Source organism: Enoplosus armatus, chromosome 20 (assembly GCF_043641665.1).
Source record: "Enoplosus armatus isolate fEnoArm2 chromosome 20, fEnoArm2.hap1, whole genome shotgun sequence".
Taxonomy (NCBI): Eukaryota; Metazoa; Chordata; class Actinopteri; order Centrarchiformes; family Enoplosidae; genus Enoplosus; species Enoplosus armatus.
Window position 1 is genome coordinate 6,026,343 of NC_092199.1, and position 11,321 is coordinate 6,037,663.

At 42.0% G+C, this 11,321-nt stretch overlaps 1 protein-coding gene across 1 annotated transcript; it reads left to right on the forward strand.

The window, feature by feature from the left end:
* Positions 1 to 1,680: 1,680 nt before the first annotated feature.
* sncgb (synuclein, gamma b (breast cancer-specific protein 1)) lies at positions 1,681 to 10,512 on the forward strand. Its single transcript, XM_070927427.1, has 6 exons — positions 1,681 to 1,801; positions 5,766 to 5,807; positions 6,678 to 6,805; positions 7,952 to 7,969; positions 8,929 to 8,970; positions 10,437 to 10,512. Exons 1-6 carry the CDS (start codon positions 1,681 to 1,683, stop codon positions 10,443 to 10,445), a joined length of 360 nt encoding a protein of 119 aa, XP_070783528.1. The 3' UTR covers positions 10,446 to 10,512.
* Positions 10,513 to 11,321: the final 809 nt, after the last annotated feature.

The window sequence follows — 11,321 nt, forward strand, 5'->3', positions numbered from 1 at the left end:
TTCAGCTTCACTTTAATTGTTAGTAAAATGAATGCAAACTTGACCAAACTTACCTAAATATTGACATATTGATCTACTTTTATATAATCAATAGTGTTATTTGGAATATGATAGGTGGGAATCGATGAAGGGGTACGTGAGTTAAATTGACAGGGCTATGAGGGCACCTTAAACCAAAAAGGTTGGGAACCGCTGCTCTACAAAGCTCTGTAGAGCTGAGGGGGAACTGCACAGTCGGGTTATAATTCACTGTGGGTTCATCACTACGAGACGTAAGGAGTTGAGACTGAAAAGCAAAAACATTCATGCACTGAAATTACTTGGTCTCTAGGGTTCAAAACACTATTAACACAGCTTTAGAAGAAGTGTTCAAATGCTGTCTCATTTTAATGGTCAGCAAGACACCTAAAGGACTCTGCAGCTTATAATTTGTCTATTAATTGCTTGAACGGTGCTTTACATATCTAAAGAGAACCACTAGTCAGTCATAATGCTGTGTCATGATGTCTTATGTGTTAACGCCACCAGAGGGCAGTGGGATTCTGTACAGCCAGACTGAAAAGACGAGACATCGTCCTCTCTGCAACAGGAAAACACTGTTCCAAATATATCACTTTTCTCCTCTCGCCTTTGTTTTATCAGGTATATGGACCAAATGCAGAACATGTAGAGTTGCAGAAGCTTATTTCTATTTGTGTTCTCTCTGCTTGCCTCCTTTTTGATTAATAAATTGAATAAAAAATGAAACAAAAATGGAGCTGTTGTCCTATCATATCATATATCAATCCACTGAATGGCTGTGCTGCTGAGTCGGCATGTCTGGGACGATGGGCAGGAGTAGGAAGAGGAAGAGGAGGAGGTGGGCAGTTGTGACTCACTCAGGTGGAGATGACAAAGCATTTTCTCTCCTCTCACAACAATAAAACTGGCTGCAGGTGCTCTCTTTTTCACTCTTAATTTAATATAATTCTTGTCAAAAAGTATAATACATAAACAGGTTGATACATACAACAAATACATACAAAACAAGGATGTACACTAAATAAACAACTGGTTACTTAAAGTGAGAAATACTATGAATGATATCTTTATGACAAGCTGTGTGATGTGATACAGATTACATGACAAAATCTCACAAGGCATATGATGTGAGAAAAAAAAAATCCTCTTCGCTTCCAGTGCTGAAGCTCTGCCGCTTATGTAACACAAGCTCAGCATCTAGAAAGGTGTGTCCAGAGCAACGTGCCAATCAAAATATGCAAACAGCAAGCCGGAGGCTGAGCTGAGTGCGAGTGAGAATCATCAGGAGAAAGATGGATGACGGGTGGAGGTGTGGTTGCAGCATGACTTGAAAATGCTGCAGCATCCGGTCGTCTCTCCTCCTCCTCCTCCTCTCTCCATCTCGTGCATACCGGCTGTTTCCTCCTCCCTCTTTCTCTCAGTCTGCGTGCTGTAGCCCTGCTGTGCGGTCGTCTGAGCCCTCTGTTGTAGCACCAACGGGAGGAGGAGCCACCAGCACACACTCACACACACACACACACACTCTGACATCTCACATCATCTCTTCTGCACGCTCACTGTAAGCACCACCCAGCCAGCCAGCCAGCCAGCCAGCCAGCCAGCCAGCCAGCCAGCCAGGCCCGATTGGAGCAGGGGAGCCCAGCTGTCTCGTCGCCCAAGATGGATGCATTGATGAAGGGGTTCTCCATGGCCAAGGAGGGAGTGGTGGCCGCCGCAGAGAAGACCAAAGCCGGCATGGAGGAGGCGGCAGCCAAGACCAAGGAAGGGGTAATGTATGTAGGTACGTAACACATCTTGTCTGTGGACCGAGCTGCAGAAAAAGAGGAAAGTTGGTCAATTTGGGGGAGATGCACTCATTTTGTGCGTGTGTGCGTGTGTGTATGGTTGCATCATGCATTTTTGCACCGTTTGAGGTGGGGTCCCATGGGTGTCCATGTCTGGGACACTTGTGAGGAGTGACAGGAACAGAGGGAGGAGGAGGAGAAGGAGGAGGAAGACGGGAAAAAAAGGAAGAAAGGAGGGGATGGAGTGAGCGCTGGCAGGGTACTGCTGCAGGACTGGTGCAGGGCAGAGGGTGGGGGTCTGAAAGAATGAAGGATAGTTAGAGTGAGGAGGGGGGTTAGATGGAGAAGGAGATGGAAAAAGTTGCAATTGTGTAGCAAGACAGTAGCTGATAGAGGACTGGTCTTTCTTGGGTACAAAAAAGAATAAAAGAGAAAGAGGAGAAGAGAGGAGGAAAAAGAGGGATTCTGCAGGATCTTGTGATGGCGCCGCTTTTATCACCTGTCCTGTTTTATTCACATTCAGTGGTTTGTGGAACTGTTTGCAGAGAGACGTCCGGTGACGGAGTCAATGCAGCGATGAAGTCCCCAGAGACTCTGTTTATCTGCCATTATTAATTTACAGAGTGGAGTTGACCTACATTTAATAGGCTGCCATACATTTTGTGAGGTATATTCACAGATATTTTAAGATGAATGTATAAATTCACAATAAAATGTGCAAGGATTTCAAATAGCCAAAAAATATGCCTTTTAAAGATGCTTCAGATGATTCGCGGTCATGCTGTTGCTTCTTGTACTTTTATATTAGCTCAAGCAGCTAATGCGTCACATCTCAAGGTTACCCCGAGTACCAGGCTTTTAGGCCTTGGGGGGGGGGGCCTGTTAAAGTAGGAGGGTGAATGAGGAGTTAGCGGAGTGGAAACCTTTGTCGTCGTCTGTAGTCTGTCTCTTCAGCGAATCAAAATCTTAATCACCATGAAAATGAAATTTAACGATATGCATGCAGGAGTCTATGTCACAAGCTGAAAGAGCGGGGAGGGAGGGAGGGGGGAGGTGAGGCAGACGGGGCAAAGATCACTTGAGCACTGCAGCAATTTGCTCTCCCATCAACCCCCCCCCCCACCCCCACCCCCACTCCACCCTCACCCCATCCTTGTGTAAATGCAAGAACGTGTGTGCGTTTGTGGCGTTGCAGCAGCAGGATTTGCCTGCCAGTGTGTGCGCTGCTTTGATGACTAACCACCTTCCTCCCCCACAGCTCTTAAAAAAAAAAAAAAGGCATCACCCATACCAGGCAAAGAAGGAGGGATGCACGGGGAGAGAAAAGAGGGAGAGAGGGGAGGGGTGTTACGTCAGAAAAAGCTTTGAGCTTCTAGTCCCGTGGCTCCTGTATGAACAGATGGAGGGACAGAAAGAGAGAGTTGACATGTAGTGATGGAGGTGGAGGGATGAGACTCAGGTGAAGGAGAGAAGGGGGGATGTAAAAGTGAACTGAGAGACAGAGAGAAAGGTAAGAGGGAAAAAGAAAATGGTCAAGCAGATCACAGGAGGGGGAACAGAAGAGGGAGAGGGGATGTGATCGCTGAAGTGAGGAGGGTCGATGGCTCCGATAAACCACTGTATCTGCCTGCAGCAGAGTGCACACGTCAGCATGTGAATGTGGGTACACAGTATCGAGGTCTGCACGCTCGCTTTCACAAAGAGGCCAAACCTGGACAGACAGCGTGCTCTGTGATAAAAATAAAAAATCCTGCGAGTCACTGAGCACAAGCTGCCACAAAATAGCTTTAATAAACTTAATTTTCTGACCGTTTTTAATTGTTTTATTATGGAATTCAGTTTTATGTTCCTCATAATCAGTGTTGGTTGATTAGGTTGGGAGCAGTATCATGTATCAGTTTTTATGAATGAATACCTCGAAAAATGCAAAAAAATCTGATTCTTCTTAGAACAGCTGATCCTTGTGTTGATGCAAGAACGTGTGTGGGTTTATTATTAGAACTCATTAATAATACACAAGAAAAAGGTTCTAGGTGCCAATTTTCTGCATTGATTTAAAATATGGCTTTAGGCAGTTTTTCCAGAAAATGATTTGTGCTTTAACAGTCCTGCTACTTAATGAAAAAGATCAATCAAAAGATTTTGGTCCTGTAATTGCCTTTCCATCCCTCTCTAATTATAATTTATGTAGCTTTTTTGATTCTTATAGGAGAGGTATGTGTACAAGCTCTCAGCTTGTTACCTGTCCTGCACAGCTTTCTTTTTTTTTTTTACTTAAATGTGTACATTATATCTTTTGCATTGCTGCAATATAAATAATACCACAATTGATAGGATTTTTCATTAAATATGGGACATATCTGAGCTTTCATCTCGTCAGCACTGCTAAAGGACAAATCCTCCTCTGGAAAAACCGACTGAAGCTATATTTTTGCACGTTTAATAATCATAATAAGGAAAAAGCATTCACACACTCTAATCCATGCAATCCTCATTTATTGAGGCAAGCTTTCGATCGGGATTATCATTTATTGTCAGGATTATTTCGAAAATTGCTTTCTTGTTCTTGTTATGTGTCCTGTGCATCACCTGGACCTGCACCTGCCTCTGGCCAAATCTTGTTTAATAATTTACATCTAAAAGGAAGTCAAAGGTTCCATCAATACTTAAACACACTTTCATAGATACAGTTTGTTCTGTACGATGACAGACGGATATTCACAGTGACACTCTGGGGGCTCCCTCTGTTGACTGGGAGAAAGAAGCTGTGTCATTGCTGTGTGTGTGTGTGTGTGTGTTGGGCCGTACACTGCAGTACTGCTCAGTACTCAGGCACGTGGCCCATGTAGCACGGGGAGCGTGCAGGGAGATGGAGGGAAGCAGGAGACAGAGAAAGGACGGGTGGATGCAAGATGGCAGCATCGGCATCTGTGTGAATGTACAAAGAGAGAACAGTCTTTGCGCACAAACTCTTGTTATTCTACAGATTTATCCTTCCTTTCCTTCCTTAGTTACCTTCCTCCCATTATTCCCTTTCATCTCTTAGAGCAGATATTTCTCTCCCTGTATCGCTGACTCTGGCAGATTATATAACCACAATTTAATCTGTTTGGGATCATACTATAATGAGCACAGTGCTGGTGAGCACAGAGGGAAATACAGAGAGCTGCTGCTGAGCTTTATAGAGCTCTTAAACGCCAAACACTGAGTTATCAAGGTTGAAAGGAAAAGATAGCAGAAAATTAAACAATCCAAGCAGACAACAAAAAGTCCCCTTTAAAAAAAGCAGGGAAACACATCAGTCACACCGAAAGGACACAGAGTAGAAGTAGGTCTTTAAATGTATTTTTAGAAAGGGCAATGGATACTGCTGACCGTACACTCTCAGGAAGGACATGTCGGAGCCTTGGGGGCAACAGCAGCTAAGAAATGTTTCCAAAAGGAAAGATAAATATGTGTTATCACTAGAACCTCTATGATGTTTCTCTGACTTTGTGGCAATTAAAATGTACATCTACAAATGTGTTTATTAAAGTAAATGTAAAAGCGTTAACAAAACCTTTTGATGTCATAAGCAACATCACATTGTTACACTGATGTAATTATTGCTTCTTCTAAGGGGAGAAACCCTTTTATCTAATGATGTAATTGTGATGTTAAGCATTATTACAACAAGTTTATTCTCTTCTCATTGCTACGTCATGAATTAATACACTTACTTAATTATTAGTTAGGTGTAAGGCCCGTAGTTTGATTTATTGATGAATAAGAATAACGGAAATTTCATCCTAATCAACTAAATACTCAAAAAATATTAAAACAATGTAAATTAACCAAAATTACAGAAATATGCAACAACGCTATTCAACAAAAGCTATAAAAAAACATAGGAAAATATGTCATTTTTCTATTAAAGTATTTAGTTACAGAATTTGATTCTAATCTCTCTTTGATCCTCAGGTAATAAGACAAAGGAGGGAGTTGTGTCATCAGTAAACACAGGTAAGAAGCGCTAACAGATATATGCTAACCCCATGTGACCTTGGCGGTCCAGTCACCTAAACGTCTTAGCAGCAAAGCTTAGGGGGGAAATACAGACAGGGATTTTTTTACCTGTTATTCAGCAGCAGTTTGTATCTTCAGATGTCTAAATCAAGTATTTCCATAGCTCCATTCATGAGTCTTTTACACGGTGTGGGTGACTGCTCTTTAACGGAGGTAGGGTGGTTAACCAGGAGTAGAATTTCCAAAACAACCAGTTAATCTTCATCCTTTAAGTCTTTTCTCTTACAAAACTGAAAAATACTTTTTGAAAACACTTCAAATAAAGCGCAAATGTCACCTTTGTGTCACTTGTCGAAGTTAGTTTTCGAGAGTGGAATGGGCTCATTGTTGCCCCTTGTGGCCGTTGGGGGAGTGAGACGCCGGTTTTTTCCGCCCTCCGGCCTCAGGGGGCAGCAGTGAGCACATTGCGCACCAAAGTGAGGCGAGTAAAAGACGCCGCGGAAGAAAACTTACCTGGACAAGCGTCACAAATGTGAGACTTCTGCTTTATCAAAAAGTGTTTTGAAACAGTATTTTAGATTTTACAAGTTAAAATACTTAATGTACGTCTTGCTATCCGGCCCTGGTCCCTTAAAGTGCAGCGCACAACCGCGTCGCTGAGCTTTTCTGTGGAAACATCCGGGAATGTCTCTCACTCACGGACTACGTAAACATACCTGGAGATGCAAGTCGCGGAGTAACGTAACGTACGTAACGTAGCGCCGAGGTCATAAATGGTGCAGTGTAGGTGTGCTGTGTGTGTTTTGTCAGTGTACAGAATTTGAGTGTGTTTCAGTGTCACTAACTGTCCTCCACTATGCGCCGCAGTGGCCAACAGGACCGTGGATCAGGCCAACATCGTCGGAGACGCAACGGTTTCCGGAGCCAACGAAGTGTCACAGGCAACCGTGGAGGGGGTCGAGAACGTCGCCGCGTCGACCGGGATGATCAACCAGGTAAGTTACCATGGTAACGCCGGGTTACACCAACGGCCTCCACAGGTTTGAGTCATTTGGTTCCAGTAGCACCTCCGTCTTTCAACGGTTCTGGTCTGGACTAGAACAGGCAGCTGAGGGTTAGGGTCAGAGACCAAGCAAAAATAACAGATCAGACTGAGGTTAAAGTCTGCCTGAAGCTGATACTGATGACATGTAGACAGCCGGTTTAAGGTCAGCCACTAGATGGAGCTCTTTCACCATAATAAACACATCAGAGAGCTACAGTATGTCAAATAAATCTCACTTCCGGTTTATTCCTTTAACCTTTATTTATCCTTTATTTCAATTTTAGGGTTAAAGTTAAAGTTTAACACCAAAGACATGCTAAAATTGAAATTAACACATTATTCATTAAAATGAACATTGCAACCAATTACCATTTCCATTATCAATCAATCCGCTGTTTTTTCAATTAATTGATAATTCAATCTAGAAAATAGTGACAAAATGTAGATATTCATTTCCCAGAGCTCAAGGTGACGTCTTCAAATTGCTTGTTTTCTCTGACCAAAAGTCCAAAACCCCAAGATATTCAATTTACAATTATATAAAAACTATATATAAAAATTATATAAGAAATTCAGAATTTTTTTAAACAAAAACATATAAAATAAATATATAATCTTGATACAGATCCTTTAGATTTGTTGATTTATTAGTCTACCCCTACTTAATTGATACTGTTTATATAGATTTTTCGGTTAATCATTTCAGTGCTAAAATGACCAACATGAACATGACGATGAACCATTATGTACTTGCACTGTATTTGTAACCATGAACTGTTTTAACCAGGTCTCAAAATATGCTTTATCCATTAATGCTTAAACATAGTGCACAGTTACATTGTAGTTGTTGAAAAAACTTTCCTGAAATATTTGTTTTAACATGATTGTTTAATCACTGTGTTGTCAAACCTATTTGTCAGACGTGGCCTTACATCTAACTTTTGTGTCTTCCATGCATGCAATAGTTTTTCTGTGTCTTGTGTGTAGCTTCTTTTGTTATAATACTGTGGCAATGCTTCTGTCTTGTGCTGTGTTGCTGTTGTTCTCACCTTTTGTTGTTTATGTTGTTTGTGTCTCATCTGTGTTTCCCTGATAGGAGGAGCCTGTATACGAGGTGCCTATTGGACAGAGCAGTGTGGGGTCATAGGTCATCCTGGGGTGGGCTGGGGTGAAGGAGAGACAGAGAGGGCATACTCTGCATGCTACATGCACCAAGTTACCAGTTTATTATGTACGCTTGTACAATCTAATCCAATAAACCTGCAATAAATCTGACTTTTCCTGCAGAATCATAATGTTTTAAGGTAGGATTTATTGCAGGACTGTTGTATTGGATTACCTTAAATGACACAAGTGTACCTAATAAACTGGTAACTTAGTGTATATTAGCTAATAGTCCACAACAGACTACGTGAGCATCAAGAGGTGAAAGAGGAAACAGAAGCTGCTGTAATGCCTTGGATAATGAATTGGATAAATTCCTGCAGTATTTGGGGCTTTGGATAAAAGCTTCCATTGAACATAATGTACTGTATAACAGCTTAAAAGCACATGACGTCTTAGTGAGTAATTCACAATTTCCTACTCTGAATATGGCAAACATTTTCCGCCGACCTCTCAGACGCTCACTCATTTGTGTGGTTTAGACAACAATGATACTAAAACTCTCCATTTCTAACCATGTAGCTCCCCTGTGTAGCATTAAGTGACATACAAGCTCATCAGATAAGCCAGCGAATATATTTATGGCATGCACCAAAATAGCTTCATGCACCTGGAGATGGGCAGATGAAGGTCTTAAATGCTGTAAAGCTCTAATCAACTAACGGCCCCCCTCCCCCTGGGAAGTCTTAAGCATGATAATAAGAGTTGAGTCGACCTCACAGCATGGTCTATGTAGTTTAAACTGCTTTATTATATCACAGCTGGAGGAAATGAAAGCTAGATGGCTATTGGTGCTTGAGGCCCCTCCGCCCTGCCATCACTTCATCCTTTCATCCTGTCAGAAAACATCTACTCAACCTCCTTTTTTTTTGTTTGATTTGCTCTCGCTCTTCTTGTTTCCTCCTGCAGGGAGAATATGGAGGAATGGAGCAGGGTGGGGAAGGAGGAGAGGTAAGAAAACAGGTTAGATGGTTTCTTGTAGTTCCAACAGAGTGATATGTCTTGATTGGCATGTCTTCTAACACAGGGAAGAGCGCGAGACAACAACAGGAAAATAGGCCTTTATTTTCATGGACAAAAAGTACTGGCTTTAACTTTCTCAAAGGGACATTTCATTTAATGCTTTCACTTTTTTATTGAAGTGATATTGAAGTACATTTTGCTGCCAAATGTTTTTATTTTCGCTTCCCTCAACTTGCCATAGCTCCTCCAGAGCAACAGGATTCCAGCCAGTTGATGGTTATCAGAATTATTTGACTCAAGTTGGCCAACTTGTTTTGTGGACGTTAAGGACAGCACAGTTCATGTTATCATTAGCTCTGAGTCACATTTTTGCAGCTTATTTTACAAGAGCAGTGACACTGAAGGCATGAAGTCGTGCCACTTTGCTTTGTTGGAGGTATTTTAAAAATCTGCTGCCTGAAAATGAGCAGGTGTAAGATGAGCTATTACAATTTACAGGAAGATTTAGGCGTTTTCACCAGCTGAGTAGTACTCATCATCAGTGATGCAGTTTACTGTTTAAGTAAAAGCACCAATACATTAACGTAAAAAATACTCCATTACAAGTAGAAGCATTCAGAATCCTACTCAAGTAAAAGTACAGAAGTATTATCAGGAAAATATAGTTCAAGTATCAAAAGTAAAATTACTCATTCAGCAGAAAATGGCCTCTGTGAGTGATATATTATTATGTATGACATTATTAATACTGATGCATCAATGTGTGAGCAGCATTTTACTGTTGTAGCTGGCTGAGGTAGAGCAAGTTTTAGGGTCACAAGACAAAAGAAAAAAGTTCTGCGGCACAAGTCTGTATTCATGTTTTGGACTTTTTAATCTAATCTATGAAATATTGAATAATTTGACCTCTTTGGGTCTCAAACTGTTATTCAAAGGTTTAGAGAGGAAATCTCTCTTTGGCTGAACTGCTAGCAACTCGTAGACATCTGAAACGTGACGAGGATCCCCAACTAGACACTATATTTGGGCGTCACAAGCCAAAACTGGTGAGAACCACTGGTTTAATATACTGTATTTTATAAACCTATCATATATTATTTTAAGTAAGGTAATGTATTTAATGTAAGCTGCAGCTGTCAGATCAATGTAGCAGGGTAAAAAAGTACAATATTTGGCTCTGAGATGTACTGGAGTAGAAGTATAGAGTAGCATAAAATGGAAATACTCAAATAAAGTACAAGTATCCCAAAATTGTACTTAAGCGCAGTACTTTAGTAAAGTTACTTTCCACCACTGCTCATGACTAGTGAACTGGATCTGTGGTGTTCCCCTTTAATGTGTAATGGCCTTTGTTTTATTACATTTTGATGTTGCTACTTTTACTCAAGTAAAGGATCCTTCTTCCAGCACTGACACGTGTTTCTATCTTTGTTTCCTTCTTTCCTTCCTCCCAGGGGTATTAGTCGTCTTCAGGACCTCCCCTCCCGTGCTCTCCGGCAGCCCCTCGCTCCCCCGCCTCGCTGTACCAGACTCCAGATGTTCAACATATTTTTTTGTGACTTTACAGAACCAAAATCAACTAAAACAGACTCTTCCGGATGCCGCACCTAAGCCCCAATCTCCCCCTCTGCCTCGTCACTCCGTGATGCCCTCCCCAGCAGCCCCCTGCCACCTGTCCTCACCCCTCCTCCTCCCTTCTGACTTTCTGCAGCCTGTAGCTTCTCCTCCACTGCCCGTCTTTCCCTCGCCTCACCCGTGTGTTAGTGCCGTCCTGATATGAACCCTGGTGTTGTTACCGCCCCCACGCCTACCAACCTATAGGGAAACCTCACACACACAAACACACACGTACACACAAAACAAAAAGAGATACACCTTCATTCGACACATGCATGAAAACACACACATACAGTACATACAGTCAATGCCAGCGCAGACGCACACACTGGGCAAACGTGTGTTAACTGTAGGAAATTTTGGGTGCGTAAATACAGTTAAGCCTCTGCAGTCCATCACAATAACAATAACTCACTGCGTGACCGAGGCAGGGTATGAGAGGGTGTGTGATCTGCTGTTTGTGTGCCTGTGTGTCCACGATAGCTTATATATATATATATATATATATATATATGTTTGTGTGTGTGTGTGTGTGTGTGCATGTGTAGCTGCTGGCGTATAAAATAAATGTCCAGAGGCTTGTGCAGGGAATTGTGCATTGAGGACAGATATCCTTCTGTTGTGTGTGCAGTAGTTCGTTAGCTACAATAGACTGCATGAACAGATGTGTAGAATGACTTGTCTCGTGTTGTAACTGTAGAAGTAGCGGCTGTTCTGTGTAG

Coding starts and splice junctions, on each gene's coding strand:
- sncgb (XM_070927427.1), top strand. CDS start 1,681: ATGGATGCATTGATGAAGGGGTTCTCCATGGCCAAGGAGGGAGTGGTG. Junction 1,802..5,765: donor GGAAGGGGTAATGTATGTAG/GTACGTAACACA, acceptor TTTGATCCTCAG/GTAATAAGACAAAGGAGGGA. Junction 5,808..6,677: donor TGTGTCATCAGTAAACACAG/GTAAGAAGCGCT, acceptor TATGCGCCGCAG/TGGCCAACAGGACCGTGGAT.